A 21,489-nucleotide genomic window follows, 5' to 3' on the forward strand; every position below is an offset into this window, starting at 1 on the left:
ACAACTGTCATGTTGTCTGAGCGAACCAGGACATGACAGTTTGCTATTTCTGACTGAAAACCTTTAAGGCTACAAATACAGCCGATAGCTCTAAGTGCAATGTGACAACTTGCCCCAGCATGACACCAGGCTGGTAAAACACAGGAGCTGTCCATGGTGCTAAAGCAGCTATACAGCGGCGAGATATAGTGATGCATATGTGCCCTTGGCACCAAGCACATCGTGTCATAAATCCCAATGCTTTCTGAAACAGCTTCAGTGGAAGTGTTCTCCCAAGTTTGAACTGAGACAGACAATGTAGAATGGCCTGAACGTGCTCGCTCGTGAGGTGCACGTGCTCGCTTCTGCTCGTGGAGTCGCGGCGGACTACAAAATAGGCGATTTTCTTGGCTTTGTGAGAGCGTGCTCTTCACCCAGTTCACATTGAGGCCCAATGTGCTTAGATGCTGAAGCAGTAAGTCTCTGTGCTGGCATAACAGAACCTCTGATTGCGCCAGTAAAAGCCAATCGTTGAGGTAGTTCAAGATGTGCACACTGCTCAGTCTCAGAGTGGTGAGAACCGCATTGATGCACTTTGTGAATATGCAAGGAGCCAGAGACGGTCCGAAGGGCAGGACTTTGAATTGATACGAACGCGAATCTCAAAAACATCCTGTGATGTCCTACAATTTGGATATGAAAGTATGCATCTTTCAGATCTATCGACGCAAACCAATCGCGTGGGGTACATGTGATAAGATCCATTTCTGAGTAATAATTTTGAATGGGTGCTTTGTGAGTGCGCAATTTAAATGTCTCAGATCCAGGATCGGCCGAAGTCCGCCGTCTTTCTTTGGAACAAGAAAATAACGGCTGTAAAACCCAGCCGTTATGTGAAAAGTATTTCAGCTCGTAACACTGGTGCGTCATCAGGTGAAACCATGGAAAACAGAATGCCGTTGAAACGGGGGTGGCCGGCTTGCAAATTGGATCATATTACCATGTTCGATAATTTTTTGCACCCATTCTGAAATACCCATTAGGGCTCGCCATGTGTCCGTGTAATGGGACAGAGGGCAATTGTTTAATGGATGATATAATGCGTCGCTCACGATTGGGAAGTGGTTGCGCATAATGTGTGTGCTTTGAAGAGGAAGAGGGCTCTTTATTGAGAATGTGTGAGCATTTGCAACAAATGCTGTATTCTTTTTTGCACTTATTGCATATATTTGAGTGCAAGACACAGAAACAAAATTTTGAACAGTATTGTGAACAACAATATTTCTTTCCCAGCAAACATTAATGGGGAGATGGGGAACAATGTTTTGTGTCTCCAGCCGAGCCTTTTTGGAGCAGGCCTGGAGGGAACCACGGGCTCTGCTTTCCGCTTCAAAGGGTTGTGCCGTCAGGGACGCTTTTGCTGTGCATGCTGATACGCAGGTGCTGGTGAGGCAGCAGGTATGGGGCTTTTAGTCGGGCACTGGCTCAAAACGGAGCGAGGGCGAACCGGCTGTGATGTACTCCGTTTGGGCATAAAGTGTCTCATAGTCTGTGACTGCTGCTGAATCATGACGTAATACTCAGCAACTTTATTCACAGAACCTCTAAAGAGGCCGGCTGGAGACACTGGAGCATCCAACAGAGTGGCTTTTTCCTTATCACTCATTTCTGTGAGGGTCAACCATATATGTCGATCCAAAACTGCCAGATTGCCCATGGACTTGCCGATGGCCTGCGCAGTGACTTTCATGGAATGCAGCGCTAAGGCTGTAGCGGTGTGGGGCTCTTCGAATGTCTCTGGATCGAAGCCATGCTCGTCCATTTGCCTGAGGAGCTTGGCTTGAAATACCTGGAGCACCACCACTGCGTGGAGTACTGATCCAGCTTGTCCTGCCGCTGAGTAAGCTTTTCACGCCAGTGCGAAAGTTTGTCGACATGGTTTGGAAGGATGTATGTGACATGATTTCCACGCCCTGTTACTCGCTGGGCAGAAGTGTGCCGCTACTGCCTCCTCCACAGAGGATAATTGGGCATAACCGTATTTTCCCCGTGATCCACATTTAAGAAGATGTTGTCACTGCGCGAGCACGCTGAGAAGGGTGCGCACCAGGACTTAGATAGTTTGTTATGAACTTCGGGGAAGAATGGGGCAGAATTGTGGGACGCTGCCATTTGACGGCGTCCGGACTGTAGGAAACATTCATCAAGGCGAGACTGTTCAGGTTCCTCTGGGGGAGACCATTCAAGGTGAAGCTCTTCGACCGCCTTTGTAAGGGCGCGGAGCATCTCCCTGTCAGTGACGCGTGCACGTTCCTCTCCCTCGCTGGGGGGAGGGGCGGCAGCATCATCCATTGACCACTCGCCTGCTCTTCCAGAAGGCCGGAGCTCGTCTCGCACATAGCGTATTGGAAAACATGCGCTTCGTGGAGATTGAGGGGCTGGCGGGGTGTGTGCCGCCACGAGGACCACCTCAAAGTCATCCTGCTCGACCTCGCGGCCCCGCCGTGCCTCCTCGTGTGAATCATTGAGTATCGCAGAAGAGGCGGGTGGGAGGGCGCGTGAGGCTGAATCGTCCCTCAGACATCTTTAAAAAGACGCAAACACACAAGTGACTCTTTTAGATATATAAATATATATATTTATATTTATATCGCACAATATGCAATACACAACTGCTTTGTAAACCCTGCCGAAGCGCTGCGGGGAATCAGGAAGCTGAGGCCCGTTCACCAGCGAAGCGTCAATCGGCGAGGTGGTGTGATGTTCGCCAGAGCACTGCAGGGGAGCGGAAAGTCTTCCCGCGAAGATTCCGCCCGCTGACTCGTGTATAACGATGGCGAAGGTAGAAGGCTTCTAGACAAGAGATGATCGCTGTCTTGAAGGAAGAAAGTTTTATAGCGGGCAGTTTTGCACCAAAACAGGCAGGGCTAAAACACCATAGCCAATATTAGAATATTAGCGTTATTGTAGAGAGGTTTCAACTAGGTTGTGTAAGAAGGCACTCTCCTTATGCGTTAATAAACGCAATGTCAAGTGTACTGAGTTGTAAGGGAACTGTCCAATATCTTGACAAGCTCAATAGAGATATGTACTTGTCATGACAGCAGTATTTACAAGAAAAAATAACAGTTTTTCCTATAGTGACGGCATTGAGACGCCTCCATGCAAATGCTTTTTAATGATCTACTTCGGCGTGAAACGCTAAGAGGGGTGAACAAATCTTTATGACTTATCACTGGACGACTTCTGGTGCTAATTTTGGATATATCACTCTTGTTTTTTAACACATCTCTGGTGTATGTTATGTTGTACACTCATGATGTTTGTTAGTTAACAATCACAGTGGCAACATAACTGATCTATATCAGAAAATCGAACTGTTACACCCCTTATGTTTAAAATAATTACTAAAAGGGATAGTTCTCCCAAAAATGAAAATTCTCTCATCATTTTCTCACCCTCATTCCATCCCAGATGTGTGACTTTTTTCTTCTGCAGAACACAAATGAAGATTTTTTGAAGAATACCTCTGCTCTGTAGGTCCATAGAATTCAAGTGAATGGTGACCAAAACTTGAAAGTTCCAAAATAGCATATAAAGGCAGCATAAAAGTAATCCATAAGACTCATACAAGGATACAAAGAAAAACCCACAGGTAAACTTAGGAGAAATACAGGCTGCTCTGGAAAAAGACGGTGTGGTTGTTTCAAGGAGCACAATACTTGTTGACCCCTCTGCAAACATAGCGCTTATGTTTGTAACCATAAAGCTCTATTTTGGCCTCGTCACTCCAAATTATAGTGTGCCAGAAGCTGTGAGGCGTGTCAAGGTGTTGTCGGGCATATTGTAACTGGCTTTTTTGTGGCATTGGCTTCTTTCTGACAACTCGACCATGCAGCTCATTTTTGTTCAAGTATAGTCGTGTTGTGCTCCTTGAAACAACCACACCGTCTTTTTCCAGAGCAGCCTGTATTTCTCCTGAGGTTACCTGTGGGTTTTTCTTTGTATCCCGAACAATTCTTCTGGCAGTTGTGGCTGAAATCTTTCTTGGTCTACCTGACCTTGGCTTGGTATCAAGAGATCCCCGAATTTTCCACTTCTTAATAAGTGATTGAACAGTACTGACTGGCATTTTCAAGGCTTTGGAAATCTTTTTATATCCTTTTCCATTTTTATAAAGTTCCATTACCTTGTTACGCAGGTCTTTTGACAGTTCTTTTCTGCTCCCCATGGCTCAGTATCTAGCCTGCTCAGTGCATCCACGTGAGAGCTAACAAACTCATTGACTGTTTATACACAGACACTAATTGCAATTTAAAAAGCCACAGGTGTGGGAAATTAACCTTTAATTGCCATTTAAACCTGTATGTGTTACCTTGTGTGTCTGTAACAAGGCCAAACATTCAAGGGTATGTAAACTTTTGATCAGGGCCATTTGGGTGATTTCTGTTATCATTATGATTTAAAAAGGAGCCAAACAACTATGTGATAATAAATGGCTTTATATGATCACTATCCTTAAATAAAAGACAGTTTTTTTTGCATGATCAGTCATATTTTCAAAATCAATGCCAAAATTTCACAGTTTCTGCCAGGGTATGCAAACTTTTAAGCACAACTGTAATTGTCTATATGTCTTTGACAGTTATGTTGATGTTGCTTATATGCCACGTTTTTGCTTATGACTTAGCTGTTACTCGCTATATTTTTGTCTGTGAGTAAAACAAATATTTCTGATTAGTTTGATGTTTTTACTGATTGCAATAATATGCACAGTGCAATTTTTTTAGAATAAATTATCCAAACGGGACACTTCTGATTTGTCTGCCAATTTCAAAGCGCTTGTTCAGTTTTGGTAATAATGCATGCATTGGAAAGCAAGCATCTGAGCTTTCAAACAATACCTATTTTTGTGTCGGTCAAGACTGTAGTTATCAGTATTTTGATGATTATTTTTTTTTTCTCACTGGCCAGCCCATTTGAGCTTAAAGGGATTATTGTAGCTCTAACTCACACATCCAATGTCGTTTCATTAATTGGATGCCAGGTTTGCCAACTTCTGACTCTAATTAGCTTTTGTTGATGTCATTAGCCTAGGGGTTCACATACTTTTTCCAACCAACACTGTGAATGTTTGAATGATGCACTCAGTATGTACAAGCAAAATACAGTATTTTGTGTTTTTAGTTGTTGCAGATTATGTGTGTTTACTATTGTAACATAGATGAAGATCAAACCAGATTTTAAGACAAATTTATACATAAATGCAGGTAATTCCAAAGGGTTCACATACTTTTTCTTGCCACTGTATTTAAAGATTGTTTATCATTAGAAGTCATTGATATACATTGTCAACTCATAAGATGTGTCTCGTCTCTCTACAGGTAGGCGGCATAATGGATAAAGTCTTGGCAGCTCACTGGGCCAACCTGAAACGAATCATCATCCCTAAGCGCAATGAGAAAGACTTGGAGGAAATATCTGCCAATGTGCGAGCTGACCTGGATTTTGTTTTGGCCAGCACTCTAGACGATGTCCTGAATGCAGCATTTGATGGGGGCTTCCCTTCGGCTGTCAATCATCCACAAGTTGTTAGCAAACTCTGAGAATGCAGTTGATAGACAGACAAACTAACACACACAAAGATGCAAGACATTTTCTTCTCAGAGGACTTTAAACACAAACTAGCACTTAATGTTTCTCTTATCTGCAAGGAATAGCTTTTTGCAGATGAATTGGATTTAAATTCCTTATTCTTTTTCCTCTAACTCTTTTAATAAAAGATCATTTATCTATTGTGACAGTAATTAATGCAACTATGTTCCTGTTGAACTGACAATATAAGCTGATGTTGGCAAAGCTGACAACGAGCAGTTTATACTGTAGATAATTACAAGTATCTGCCTTATTTTTAGAATATTGCATAGGATATTAATTGCGATTCTTAATTGGTGTAATTTATCCATGTCAGTGTTCTTCATATAGTCTTCATTTTTGTCATTCATTAGTGTAACAAAGAATACAATTATTAAATGTTTATATGGGAAAATTTTATAGTGTAGTGTTTAGCATGTAGAGAATTAAGTACAGTTTCACATAAGCATATAGATTTGGTTATGATCTGTCAAATTTGATACATGCGAGTTCAAGATCTTATAATTTCCATCATATTTCCATAAAGTTTATGTACAGGGTTCAAATAATGGAAATGCTTTCTATGTAGTATTAATCTGAATGGATATACATTACACGTTATGCAGTTTTCTATTTGGACACATAAAATGCTATAAAAGTAACTTACCATGACATCTAATCCACATATTTTGCTTCAGTTTGTAGTTTTTATTAATACCTTAATTAGATGTTTTAAACCGCCAACAGTTTACATTCGACCTTGTGGGTAATAAGAACAATGAAGGCATTCTTAGTTCCTGAATGACAGATTTTCCCTAATTATGTAAGGCTTGTTTGGAAATGTCTTTAGGTTAGTCAGTTTAACTGAAGACTGTCAGTTCCACATGGAGGGTGAAGATTTTAAGTAGTATTTTGTACAAAATTGCTCTTGATACTACGTGTTTAAGTACCTGTTTGAGTAACCTTAAGCAATATAAAACAACTCTGTTAAATCAGTTTGATTATAGTGACATAGGAAAGTAATTTGCATTCTAGCAACACATTAATAGAGCAGATGCATGAGAGGATGGCAATTAGAAAGGCTCGAGCAGTCCTTCTCAACTGGTGGGTCGCATGTGTAGTCTAATAGGGTAGCAGATAGTAGGGAAACAAAATGCTAAATGTAAATAAAATGGAACTAACCACATAATCATGGCATAGTTTGGATAGCAAAATAAATGGGATAATCTTTTAAAAAGGGAGAAAACATACTACTTTTTGTTGACATGTCAACAAAAAATAGTATGTTTTCTCCCTTTTTAAAAGATTATCCTATTTATGTGTCCAGTGAAGCTGTAAAGCATTTTGGTGCAAAATCTAAAAGCCAGACAAATTAAGCAGATACCAACATAGACAGGTTGTCTAATCTGTTGGGTTGCCACTTGATGTCCAATGATTTGGATCCTGAAGCACATTCATTGGAGAACCACTAGCCTAGACACAGGGAAACAGACAATGCAGACATCAAGAATGTCTAATTGCACAAGGTAAGAATAAAAAAAATAATTAATTGTAAAGTATCTAGATTCTACATGGAAGTATTTGTTTGCTTTAGACATATGCTTGAGGATGACATGGAAATAAAACCAGATAAAGCCAGCACTAGAAACTGGAGGTAGCATCAGCTGTGCATTAGAATAGAGTGAGAAAACTCAAGGTATGAAAAAGATAGATTTATTTACTGGCAAAATAGAACAAAAACAAACAATAAAACTAAATAAAATTAGAGATCAGGACTAGCAACAGTACAATGTATCCACAGAGATGTTTGGCTTTGCTTCACCCTATCCTTGCAAATACAGAAATACAGACATACAAAGAACAACAGCAACAAAAATATTGACTTACAAAAAGAGAAAAAGACATCTGAAGAACAACACTATCTACAAACACTGAAGATTAGCTACAAGGTTACAACAGCCTTTTCATTTCAATTTCTTATGTCTTTAAAAAAATGATTATGACAATTTCATTATAATAACTGTAGTAATTGCCCTTGTTCCTATCCTGATATTGAATGCCGTGTTTACTCCAGTTTGTAATGGAAGGGTTCCATATCAACTGTGTGTGGTCTCGCCCATGCTGTACAAATTTAACTCAGCTGTTAACAAGTTTAAAATGTGTCCATCATCTTTAAAGAAATGAGTTGCTTAATTTTTGTAACATGGCTTGATGTGCATGAGCCAAGTTCTGACTGTAACCATGCCTTCAAAACAAACAGGAGACACTGCAGTGACAGGTAGAAACAAACGACTTCTAAAATGAAATCTGGACTTATAACTTATCCAGTGGTCATGCACCAATTACCAGAACCTTTCTGTATCATTCTAAAGGTAGGTAAAGTTAGCAGGGGAAAAAAAAAAAAAAAAAAAAGAAAAAAGGAAAGATGACTAGAATAAAACAAAAACCAAATATCTGGAACTAAAAGTTAGTGTTTTCTGAACTGAAATGCAAAACTTATTGGGAAACAAAACGGAACAAAAACTTGCTCTAAGGGTTGCACATTTTGAGCAAACCATCCCCAAAATTGATCAATATTCCCCAAACGCCATAAAGCTCGGTGTGCCGTTCCGTCGTCCCAAACGCCAAAATGCAAATGTCCATGCCACAAAAGGCGGCTTTCCTATACCATCAAGGGCAATGACTTTTGCTCTCAATAATGTACAATACATTAACTTATATAATGCTGTAGCATAAAACTGAGAACTTAGGAGCAAAGTCTGGTTGGACGTGCCAAGCTTCAAACAATATTTTTTTTTTTTATGATTACTTGGAACGTACAACAGCAAAAAGTTCCCTAGGTTAGCTATGCCCCAATTCCCAATGCACAACTCAAGGTATCTTGCGTTGTTTTGAAATGTTGTTTGTCTGCATGTAGGTATGTGTGTATTCAAGTACGCAAAGCTGTTAGTCCTCAGCACATGGATATAGTGACGTTGATGCCCAGGTTGCCATTCTCTGCAAACAGCTGAGCGATGGAGGTATCAAACACCAGACAATCACTGTTCATTATGGCAGTGGCGATGCCCTCGTGGATGGAGCGTGGCGTGGCCTCCCAAGTGAGTCGCCGCCGGTGGCCATTCAGCTCAAGCCGATAGGCAAAGTTTTCCGCCTGTTTCCGTGTGCCGATCAGCTGTACAATGGCAAAGAACTGTTGGTGACCATCGTATTTCTCCTGCTTCTCCAGCACAAGCATAAAATGGAAACCGAAGCACGACTGCATCATGACCCAGTCCACCGCCCCAGGCAGGTTGATGTCTGTGGCCAGGAAGACAATATCCTCACCTTGTAGTGTGGTTATGGACTTGTGCTGGTGCAGCAAGTGGGGCATGACAGCATCAAGCGAGCCCTGCCACTTGCATGATGCGCCAGGACACGGGCAAGAGTATGGCCGGAATTCACAAAGCTCTTCATGCTCGGCTTTGTCTGTGTGCGGTAGGGTGACTTCGCAGCCTGACGAGGCATACTTGCAGGGGAACAGCACGGAGTTGGCTACTTTTTCCATAGCCAAATTGCGGATTGACCCAAGCGGGCCTCTGCAGGTAGGGCAGCAGGTGAGTTTGGGCCGACAGTTGCTACAGACCAAGTGGCCGCTCTGGCACTGCAGGATGGGGGGCAGCACATAGTCGAAACAGACCGGGCACTCGAACAGACTGGCGAGGTCACTGTTGGATGCCGTGGTGCCCGACAAGGTTGGGACGCGCTGAGAAGGAGGACACTTAGAGGTTCCCGTGGGCAGCGCTGTGGCAGTCTGGCGACTCATTTCTACAGAATAGAGAGAGGGAAGATGGAGAAGAGAGTTGGAATGGTTAACACAGATGAAACCAAAAGAAAATGAAGGTGCATGCATTCTAGGAATGTGCAAAAATACATATTTTATTTTTCTTAGGGAGCATTGATATAAGACACGTCCTGGTGTTCAAAAACAACGGAACGCAACAGAACGTCAGGGGTTCGATACATATTTTAAAAACCCTGACTATTTGTAAATTGAATTGGAGCATCAGAGTAAAATGTGCACATTTCTGCTGATACACACAATCGTACATCTAAACAGAGCTATGACAGTCTCATCAGTGCTATGAGCCAAGGAATGCCTTTTAGATATGCTCGCCTGTTCTTCATGAGTGGCTCAGAGATATAGCTGTCTAGTGCAACCAATAAATAAAGACTGGGGAAGGCTCGGGGCAGCTATTTCTGGCATGAGCAAAATGCACAGATCTTCATGTGTGTTTAAAGACAGACAGGAAGAGTTAACTCAGATGTCGAAAGCGCATTTCTACTGCAGACGGGTTACTATGGCAACTAGTTGCAGTGAGCAGTGTGTATGGAACAACCTGTGGCTATGACGGTGGGACTGGGGCTCAATTCTTCCCTGCTGAATGACAAAGGTGTGATCAAGCTCTAACAAACCACCATAATAAATAACCTACATCTTTTAATAGGTAGCAAAAAAACAATGGCAAATCAGCACTGCATAAGAGAGCAAATCAAAGCCTGTTTTCAGATTTAACACAGACATCAATTAAGTGTTGAAGTGTACATTGAATCAGTGTACAGTAAATCGTCTCTTATTGAGGAATATGGACAGTGCCAGAGAGGGGGGCAGGGATGGATGGACGGCGAGCTGTACGTGCATGTAGGTGGCTTAGAATCTGCTAGTAAACACATTTGCTCTGATAAAGCCCAAGTATATTTAGCGCCCTCACTGAGCAGTATAAAATTAGCACAAGCACAACAGGCCTGCTGCTAGCATCACTTCCTCCATGCCTTTCTAGGCCTTTAGTCCAAGACCAAGGGTTCAGAGGGGAAAAAGAACACTTTTGTTGCCAAGGGTATAATTGCAAAGCTTATGTATGCCTGCTTAACATGATTAACATGTTCTGGATCATCGTCCTTGTCCTGGAACATCATTCTTATCTACCAATCATTGCCATCTCAGGGTAGGTTTAGGGATAGAGCTATGCTAGGTTGATAGGATTGTTTCATAAATAACAAAGGGATTTAGGAACAAGCCATATTTGGGTAGGTCATGTTGTATATGCACCTCTGATTTTCATTTGACACATGAGAAGTCCAGGCTTGAAATCCCAAACAAGCCCCCAATTTACACCCGAGCGTGTGGGGAGATGGGCGTTTGCACACTTTCAACCAACGTGGTCCATACTCGGAGCTGTTGTGGAGAGTCAACAGCTGGGTTTCTATCCATATATTTTATGCAAATTTTGGGATTTATTAAAATCACATTAAGCTACTGGATGGAAACACCAAAATGCAAATAAATTCTCAAATGTGCATAAAAATCGTATACACTCGCTTGATGTGGATAAATGTTTTTATTCAATAAGATGGCTGATTGCTCTTGTACACTAATCTTACGACAGTACCGCTCCATTAAGCAGAGGTTTAACAACATCTGAAGTGATGCATGTGTTTCACTAAGAGAGAGAGAGAGAAAAAAAAAAAAAAAAAAAAGTGTAAATGAATTGGATTGCGGAGATTGTTTTATAAAAAATAAAAAAAAAAGTACAGGTCCTATCAAGTTAAGAGTTACAGTTTGAGAGATCCAGCCTTTACGGTAAGAAAGGATTATTTATGGTTACTGACTTTCGTAAGTTGTGGTTGGCAAGCAAAATAGACTACTTCAGCCAAGGCTAAAAAACAGTCTATCAGAAATCAGTTTCCCAAGGGGGGGAAAGAGAATTCCAGAGTAGCATGTTCAAACATCATATCTTTTTCCATTCTTCTGATGACTTGTCTTAGATGCTCTTCAATATAGGCTAATTTGTAAGAGTTAGAGGTAATTCAATCAAATTTAATAATAAAATAAAAAAAGCCATAAGTGTACAATCTAGATTGTTTTTTTTTATCAAGCTATAATGTATATCTTGATTGTCTGCCATTTGTTTTTCGTTTTAGTCCACTGTGCCAAAAGTGAGTTGCCTACACATTTTTTCTGGAACAGTCTGGAAAGCACTCTTTGTGGAGAAATTATATAGCACATAAATAGTCTTGACAGTAAAAAAAAAAAAAACCTGATAATTTTTTTTTAAATATAGAAGTGTGCAGTAGCAGTCCTTGTAGCATTGCCGGTTTTCTTTGTAAAGTCAAAAGAACTGGGGCAGGTCTCTTTTCTCCAGCAGTGCTGAGCTGCTGTTTCAGTGGAAAGTTTGCAGTCGATCACATATAACAGGAAATCCTGGAACCCCAGATGAAGTGGTTAGAGCAGACTCGTTGTCAGGTCCTCTAATGGAGTTAATACAGAAGAAAAAAAAAAAAAGGGAATATTGCAAGCCTATGGTGCCCAAGCTTGGGTTTAAAAACACTGCAATGCCTAAAACTGCTAGGCTATTCTGTCTCAGGTAGACAGTTAAACAACAATAGGCCAGGTAACTTTAATACACAAGATTAATAGAGCTTGAGCCAAGAGATTAGGGTAGAATTAGTCCCGAGCTGTGACAAAGTCAATGGAGCACAACAGTGACCACACACTTTTTCAGCCGTCTGGGTTCCGAAGTATTTTCCCCATTCATTTCTTCAATAGACTTTTAATAAAATCCTTCATAAGAGTTGAGCAATGAACCAAACCAACCAGCTCCGAGGTGAATCACAACCTTTGTTGTGAGACAAAAAAGTATTTCAAAATCAGACAGAGAGACAAAGGTACAAGTCTGTGTACTTATCGTCTTTCATGAAGGCACAAACTACAATCCCATAAAGCTTTGCGAATGATGTCATTGAAAATAAAACTATAGAAATTTATAAAACTTTATTTTAGGTTGTTGTTCATAAGTATAGAAACAATATATTTTACGTTTATTGCAAAATATCCAGATATGTACAAATATATAAGTAGTTTAGGGGGAAGGGAGACCAACTCGATTACGTCATTTACAGTGTCATGGGAGCGCGCGGTCGCTCAGAGCCACATTTCGCAGCGGTTCTTTGATTGGTGGATATTTCTCTGATGTACCATGGGTAATATAGTTGTTTACCATGAATTCCGCTATCAAATGTGATTTTTAAACAATGAAGCTGAGATAACGCAGACGGATGGCATCAACAGAGGCATATACCATCGATGAACAACCTCGTAGCTCATGGTAGGTCTGTCTTTAAAGTTTTATATGTCATCGTTGAAAATCAATTTTTCTATGGGATAAATTAATGGGATTTTTACCATGGGTCTTGGCTCAAACCACGTACCACATTCTACGCAAGTACAGATTCACATTCCAAAAAGTGTCTTGATGAAATTCATAATGCAATGCATGTGCATTCTCACCATTGTCACAATGGCCACTATAGAATTTTGCTAAGCACAATAGTTAAGATTATAGCACATTAGTGTATGTGGTTTTCTATTGTCCGTTTTCTCTTTCAGGTAAACTACTGTCAGAATAGATTTTTGCTGAGCACATTAGTTAAAGATTGTTAGTTAAACTGCCAACATGTTTATAGCTAGCTACCTGAATAACAACATCAGGTTTAATTGCACAGACATTTAATAGGTGACTAGAGCTGGGAATCGCCAGACACCTCACGATACAATGCACACTGCGATGTCACGATTCGATATATTGCTATACGTATGTCACGATACGATAGATCATATCATGATTTGATTACAATTCACAAGATTTCAATTCAAATTCATTTGGGAATATTTCTGTTCTAAAGTCCATTTTGCTCACATACAGTAAGAATGCTGTATAATTAATAACAGCATTAGCTGAACGAGAATTTGTTCTTTCAGCTAATGCTGTTTTTTTTGTTGTTTTTTGTAATACTTTTTTTTTATTGATTCTACATTAAATAAAGAAGAGCAAAACATATATATACACACACATGAAATCAACATTTAAACCCCACAACCACCCCTCCCAATCCCCAACCCCACCCTGACCCCAACAAACATCCCTGTGGTCACATATGAGTATATACACAAAAAGCAAACAACAACAACCACAAATATATATAAGTTATTTATATATATATTTATATATAATAGTCACACACATTTATACCTCCACCTCTCTCTTTTCCAACAGCAGTAATCACCATTCCCAGATTATATGACGCTTTAGGGAGGTGTATGCTACTCCCAAAAATAGTACAGAGCAGGTGGCGAAGCTGTAAATACCTATAAAACTGAGATCTGGGAATACCAAAATGTTGAACCAAATTTTCAAAAGACACTCCACTATCATATAAGTCACTGAGTGTAGTAACCCCCCTCACAATACACTGACCAGCAGAAATGGGACTTAATACATAATTTTGGATTCTGCCATATGCTAGAGGCAACATTTATTTAAATGTCAGAATTAAACACTCTGGACACTTTTGTCCATACCGAGTGTAAATGTGAGATAACGGGGTGTAACTTCTCTGAATAGTTTGATAGAAAGGCTTTGCAATGGCAAAATAGGGGCAAGAACTTCCTGTTCAATACAAAACCAGGGAAGGGCTCTTTCAGGTGGAAGCGACCAATGAGCCAAGTGTGAGACCAAATGCATAATAAAACAAAATCTTGGATAGGCCTAGCCCACCTGTCAATCGGCCTACGTAATTTATTGAAATGTAATCTGGGACGTTTAACATTCCAAATGAAGGACTTAGCTATGCCATCAAATTGCTTGAAATAAGAGAGGGGGACATCTACAAGAAGAGATTTAATAACATTAACCTGCCCAATCATAGATTAATGTACTGAAGCCCACCTGCCCACATCGCTCAAACCATTTTATTAAAGGGTCCAAATTAACTAACTAAATCAGACAAATTTTCTGGGAATAAAATGCCCAAATAATTAATGTGCTGTTTGGGCCACTGGAAGGTGCCCGGCTGAAAAGCCGTTACTGGGCAGTACGCTGTCAGAACCAAAGCTTCAGACTTAGACCAATTGACTCTGTATCCTCAGAACTTAGAAAATGAATTAATAATTCTGTGGAGGCAAGGCATAAATCTAATGGGGTCGGAGGCGAATAACAAAATATAATCTGCGTAAAGCAAAAGCTTATGCGCCATACCTCCTGCCACCACCCCTGGAAAAATCATCTTCCTTTCTTATCACGGCTGCTAATGGTTCCAAGGCAAGACAGAACAATAATGGGAAAAGAGGGCAACCCTGCTGGGTGCCCCTATCCAGAGTAAAATAATCTGAAATTAATCCATTTGTTTGTAGTGCCGCTACCGGGTGTCTATAAAGTAACTTAATACATCCAATAAAAGTATTCCCGAACCCGTATGTTTCCAAAATCTTAAAAAGATAATCCCCTTCTACCATATCAAATGCCTTTTCAGCGTCAAGTGAGATGGCAGCGACCGGAGTCTGATCATTCGCCACTGACCACATAATATTGATGAAACGCCTAATGTTATCAGAAGAGCTGCGGCCCCGAATAAACCCCACCTGATTTATATGTATAAGAGATGTCTTAACTTAATCGGTTAGCCAGAATTTTTGACAATATTTTTACGTCTAGCTGGATCAGGGAAATTGGACGGTAACTCTTACACTCACTTGGATCTTTGTCCTTAAGTATCAGATTGATCTGGGCTTGTGCCATGGTTGGAAGTTTTCCATTCTTTACTGATTCCGTATAAACTTCTAGCAAAAGTGAAGCCAGTTCTGTAGCATAAGATCTAAAAAATTCAGCAGAAAAGCCATCTGGCCCCAGAGCCTTGCTTGTAGGCAAGGCCTTAATTACCTCGCTTTACCAAGCTCCTCCAAGGTTATCTCAGAATCAAGAGAATTGTTTTGCTCAGCTGTAAGTTTTGGGAGTTCTAATGGTTCCACAAAATTTCTAATATCTTCATCAGTAGACGGAGACATGGAACTATAGAGATCAAGATAGAATTCTTTAAAAGCATTATTAATATCAATGGATGAGGTAAATATTTCACCACCAGCAGATTTCACCGAGGGAATGGTAGAAAAAGACTCCATTTATATCTAGCCAGAAGTTTTGCTGCCTTATGCCCCGACTCAAAGTATGACTGTTTTGCCCTGAATAGACAAAACTCCACCTTCCGCGACAAAATAGTACTATATCTGTATTTCAATCGGGTCAATTCTCTGAGGCCATCAGACAACATTCGGCGCTTCAGCTCTGCCTCGGCACTTTTAATATTCCCTTCCAACTCCACGAGTTCTCGTGCTTTGGATTTTTATGAATGAGCCATACTGTATGATCCGACCCCTAAGATCTGTCTTAAGTGCCTCCCAAGCCACGCCCACAGAGGATACTGAGGACCAGTTGGTCTCCATATAAACATTGATTTCAGCTTTTAACATTTGTCGGAATTCAGGATTTTGCAAAAGGGATACATTAAAGTGCCAACTATATGATTTCTTTTTCTCCAAATATGGCAACATCTCTAAACTCATCAGGGCATGATCTCAGACTAAGATGTTTCCAATTGAGCAATCCACAACAGATGAAATGAGGGACTTAGATATATAAAAATAAAATATTTTTTAAAAATAAATTCTAGAATAAATCTTATGGACTGATGAAAAAAAAGAAAAAATGTATAGTCCCTACCAGATGGGTTCAAAAGTCACCAAATATCTGCAAGACCAAGATTTTTACACATCCTGTGAAGCGTCAATGTTGCTCTAGGGGGCTTACACACTTTTGCTTCACTATGATCAAGGACTGAGTCCATCAATAGATTAAAGTCTCCTCCCAATATTATATCATGAGGGGTGCCAATGGCTTGCAACATCCCTTCAAGATCTATAAAAAAAAAAAAAAAGCCCTGATCAGTGTTAGGTGCATAAATATGAGCCAAAAATCAACCTTTGCCCCTGCATTTCTGCTAAAACAATAATACTCTTCCTAATTTATCTTTAATCTGTTTGAGACATTTGAATTGTAGATGTTTACTTATCAATGTAATGACTAGTTTTGTTCATAGTTTAAGTACAAGGACATGCATCAAGTGACATTATTTTTGGTGTTGACGTCAACAACAAAAGCTACAGAAAGTTCTCTCCCCCCTTTTAAAAATTGAAGATCATATTTACTTATATGAACCCATTATTATCCCATTTGTTTCCTAATTTCAAACAATTCAAACAGTACATATTACACATTACCATGATTAGGTCAGTGTAGCTAGTCTTAAATAATAACAATAATAACAACAAATTATAGTATTTATGAAAAAATAAATACTAGCTGAAAAACATCTTAACTTTACAACTGCCACTGTTGATATAAAATGAGGTCTAATAGATTCTACCTTTAGATTATTTCATATGAAACTATAACATTGTCAAAATATAAAAGTTACTTTTACTCGTAAAATCGTGAAACAATTTTGTAAAGGTGAAACGTAATGATTTGATTTGATTTTTTGGTACATAGCACAGTGTTGCTCTTTTCCTCAGTGCTGTTTGGCATGTCAAGGCTGCCTACTGTTTAAGAGGTTCGACTTCCTCCGTAATGCTTTAAACTAGAAGTCTCACTAGAATTTAAACTGGTCACATCAATTTTGAGGTCTGCACGCCGCAATATCGAAGGAAGCCCGGTTGTTGCACGCGCACACCAGAGAGAAGAGCAGATCATGATCGTGAGCTGGTTCCGTTACACTCGTGCGAAAGTGCAGATGAGAAGCCTTTAGCCGATTGCGAGATTATCATTAAATCTGCTTCGGGAGTCCTAAATAGGCTATCACTTGGACAGCCGTCAAAACATCATCAATGGGAGAACCATGGCATTGTTCTTTCTCTGGTGTCCGCGACCCAGTCCGAATAGACCTGCGACCCACCAGTTGAGAAACACTGCTTTAACTCACTCTCTCTCTCTCTCACACACACACTTATGTCAGACCCCCCTCACCTCGCTTCTCTCTGACATTTTCTCCGCTGCATGTGTGTGTGTGACGCAAGTTGACGAGTCTGACAGGCAGTCGAGGAGGAAAGGAGATGCGCACACACAGGTAAGATTCTGTCCGGTTGCTTTTTTTTCTCAATACCGTAAGCAAGCAAATGTACGTGGTATGAAAACAGTCAATTTTCATACTGTGGTATACCGTGAAACCGGTATACCGCTGCAACCCTACTCGGCTGCATTGAGAGCATCACAATGACTTATTCCATTGACTTTACAAAAAGACATCGCTTGCTGTGGGCATGTAAATATTTTGCGGCCATCCTTAGCATCTATTCTCAACTTGGCCGGGAACATCAGTGCAAAAGCGACCTTCCATTGATGTAAGAGTTTCTCGCATTCCTTGAATCAATCACGTTTCTCTCGTCAAATTCGCAAAATCTGGGAACAAGAAAATGCTGTGGTTCTTCCAAGAAAGCCTTCCTTTACTCCTCGCCTAGCGTAACAAGATCTTTATCGGATGATCTCGGAAATTTGGCCAGAATTGATCAGGGCCTGTCTCCCTCCATGGATCTCCGAGCCAGGACTCTGAGCTCGCTCAACTTCTAGCTTATGGCCTGTTATATCGAGCAGACTGGGTAAGAGCTTGTCTAGGAATTTCACCATATCTCTGCTTTCTTTGTCTTCAGGAATTCCAACAATTCGGACATTGTTTCACCGGTTATGATTCTAAAGGTCTTCCAACTTTACCCAAACGCGCTCCAAGTCCATCTTGACTGCTAGCGGGTTAGCAGCTAATTCCCTCTCCGATGACTCCAGATAATCGAGCCATTCCTCAACATCCAACTCTTGTAACCAACTCAGTGAAATTAGTCTCCATGGCAGTGATCGATCGATGTATTACAGCAAGATCCTCCAAGTCAGCAACGACCTTCGTTTGCATTGCCGTCATGTTTGATAGTTGACGCTGAATCTCTTCCACCACACCGGCCAAATTGTGTCCCGGGCTCTCGGCCTGTTGCTCAGGGGCCTATGCTTGAGCACGTAAGTTTCTTTTAATGTCTCCAGAGCCCGAGGATTTTGAATTCTTTGACACTGTCTTCATAGAACAATTATGGAACAGTGCGTATCGAATCCCACCGGGGGTAAAACCAGCAAAGTGCGCAGAGCTCGCCGTTCACATGTCCGAACCTCGCATAGCGCCACGCGACTCCCGCTAATGCTGTTATTAATTATACAGGGGACCATCTAACTTTGTAAATTATGGAAATCTTAAACTCCATGTATTCCATCAACAAACATGAAGTCTTGAAATTGCATGCTATACATTGCATATACTATACATGATATGAATATCGATACATGGATCTAAAGTCTCGATACATTATCATGAGAAACATGTATCTATATTTGATTGTACAGACACAGCCCTAAAGGTGAACCTTGAGTACTGAGGTTTGATAGTCACAGTAACGCATAAAGTAATTACAAGTCAAAATATAAAATGGAAGCCTCTAGTCTTATAAATAACCCGTTAATTATGATTTAGTAACTTAACTACTTCAAGTTAACCCCCCCCCCCGCCAAAATGAAACAAAAATTGAACTGTTTGGCCATAATGACCATCGTTATGTTTGGAGGAAAAAGGGTGAGGCTTGCAAGCCGAAGAACACCATCCCAACCGTGAAGCATGGGGGTGGCAGCATCATGTTGTGGGGGTGCTTTGCTGCAGGAGGGACTGGTGCAATTCACAAAATAAACGGCATCATGAAGGAAGGAAAATTATGTGGATATACTGAAGCAAAATCTCAAAACATCAGCCATGAAGTTAAAGCTCGGTCGCAAATGGGTCTTCCAATTGGACAATGACCCCAAGCATACCTCAAAAGTTTTGGCAAAATGGCTTAAGGACAACAAAGTCAAGGTATTGGAGTGGCCATCACAAAGCCCTGACCACAATCTGATAGAACATTTGTGGGCAGGACTGAAAAAGTGTGTGCGAGCAAGGAGGCCTAAAAACCTGACTCGGTTACACCAGTTCTGTCTGGAGGAATGGGCCAAAATTCCAGCAACTTATTGTGAGAAGCTTGTTTTGGCTACCCAAAACGTTTGACCCAAGTTAAACAATTTAAAGGCAATGCTTCCAAATATTAACAAAGTGTGTGTAAAGCATTCATTGACATTTCACAGTTAAGTGGCTCACCAGTTCCAGCAGCTGAAAAGGCTCCCCACACCATGACACTTCTTCCTCCATGCTTTACTGTGGTAAAGATGCATTCACTATTGTATTTCTCACCAGATCTTCAAAGACACCTCTCTGGAGCATCACCATGCAACTCAAATCATGATTCATCACTGCACACAACTCTGCTGAACCACTCTGAATCAAAGTTTCCACATTCTGCCAAAAATTTCATTCTGTCTATGATGTTTTTCAGAGACAGCAATGGCTTTTTAACACATCTACACACAAAACCTACACATTGTTCTTCTTGAAAGAGTCTTGTTTTCTGAGGTCTTGAATTCTGCTGACAGTTTTTTAGGCTTATTTCCCCTGTAGTTGAGAACTGTAAATTTCAGCAGGTAGTCACCCCTGCATGAAGAGGCTTTGGGCTTTCCAGATCCTTTCTTTCTGGCAACATTACCTAGTGTTTCAAAGCACTGACCTATTCTCTTAATAGCTGATAGAGAAATAGGGATCTTCTCTGCCTTTAGGGTCTTGTAAACTTCAGAATAGCTACAGTTCTCCTGACGCAGACCAGCTATGCAGTTTCTGACAGCAACCCCTGCATGATATTTTGCTTTTTTGGGAGCAGAGTTTCTCACTCCTTTACCTTGGGACTCATAACACTGCATATTGTAGATCTCTTCCAGCTCTATCACTCCTGATTCCATTTATAAGCTTGTTTATGAGCTTGTTATCAGGCTAGTGAGGCTAATTAATGGCATACTTCATTACAGAAAATGAGTTAGCAAATTGAAATGTTATTGTACTCTGGCTTGGCGTTTTATCAGGTTGAGTATTAATTTGGTCTGCTGCCAGATTCCAAGGAGATGTTTGTGGTCAAAATCATATTTCACTCAGTAGGTGTTAGCATTTGGGTTGTGCTTGCTGCAGTCTTTGCAATGTGGTTAGTAGTCTGCACCATTATACTGTATATTGGGTATTATTTGTATTCTTGATCTGTAAGCAGTATTCTGTAAGAATAATAAAAGCTTTGTGGATTAAAATTTATGAGTAACATTTGACTAGCTCTAACTGAATCTCTGTATGTGACTTGTATGTACAATGGACACAAGCTTGTACAGTACACATGTACGATTGCAGAAGTGGTTTGTGGGGTATACTCTGGGATACGTTCCAATAATATGAACTGATGGGAATGATTTTGGACTAGTTTCATTTGTAAACAAACAGCCTTCTAGAAGACCATTCTTTGGAAGAAGTCCATGAAATTGATGGCAGGCACAGACAAGAGTTTAGTAAACATAGCATTGGTGGATGAAAAGATTATGGTCAAGCAGCATTATGGGCCACTCTGGCCATTTCTGTATGAGAGAATGAGGGTCTGATTGTATATATCAGCCCTGCTCTTCCAGATGGTGACTGGGTGTGATTATTGACGCTTTTTTTGGATGCTGGACAAACTCATCATCTATCGCACCCCATTTATTACCATATTCTCTCCACTGGAGGCACTTTTTTTCCACATCCCCATAAACATGAATTGAAGTATCATGGCCAAGAAAAACCTAACACTGTTGCAAGCTTCAACAACTCTATATTTCAAGAGGCCTGAAAATTGGCAGAAAACTGTTACATTTTCTGAAAATACAACAGAACACTAAATTTTAACACTTGCCTTCGTCCATATGATTTCCAAGTACGTCTTTCTTCTTTCCTTGAAATGTGTAGACCCCTGTAATGAGACAGAGAGAGACAGAGAAAAGGGGGTTGGTTAATTTATTTTTAATAGACAATAATTCTAGATCT

General features: G+C 40.5%; 2 protein-coding genes across 4 annotated transcripts in view; one reads left to right on the forward strand and one right to left on the reverse strand.

Annotated features, from left to right (window-relative positions):
- LOC127456512 (lon protease homolog 2, peroxisomal-like) overlaps window positions 1-6,293 on the forward strand; it is a 49,517-nt gene extending 43,224 nt beyond the window's left edge. The window contains 1 exon segment of the mRNA XM_051725042.1: window positions 5,364-6,293. Within this exon segment, the coding sequence (XP_051581002.1) occupies window positions 5,364-5,585 (222 nt within the window). The 3' untranslated portion in view covers window positions 5,586-6,293.
- Window positions 6,294-7,312: 1,019 nt separating this feature from the next.
- The window catches only part of LOC127456508 (E3 ubiquitin-protein ligase Siah1), a 46,705-nt gene continuing 32,528 nt past the window's right edge, over window positions 7,313-21,489 (reverse strand). For all 3 annotated transcript variants that reach the window (XM_051725036.1, XM_051725035.1, XM_051725037.1), the window contains exons 2-3: window positions 21,359-21,415; window positions 7,313-9,417 (exon numbers count right to left, since the gene is read on the reverse strand). In XM_051725036.1, the coding sequence (XP_051580996.1) occupies window positions 8,567-9,417; window positions 21,359-21,368 (861 nt within the window). In that variant the 5' untranslated portion in view covers window positions 21,369-21,415 and the 3' untranslated portion in view covers window positions 7,313-8,566. The remainder of the gene's footprint in view (window positions 9,418-21,358; window positions 21,416-21,489) is intronic.

The sequence above is a fragment of the Myxocyprinus asiaticus genome, chromosome 18 (genome assembly GCF_019703515.2).
Source record: "Myxocyprinus asiaticus isolate MX2 ecotype Aquarium Trade chromosome 18, UBuf_Myxa_2, whole genome shotgun sequence".
In the NCBI taxonomy this organism is placed as follows: Eukaryota; Metazoa; Chordata; class Actinopteri; order Cypriniformes; family Catostomidae; genus Myxocyprinus; species Myxocyprinus asiaticus.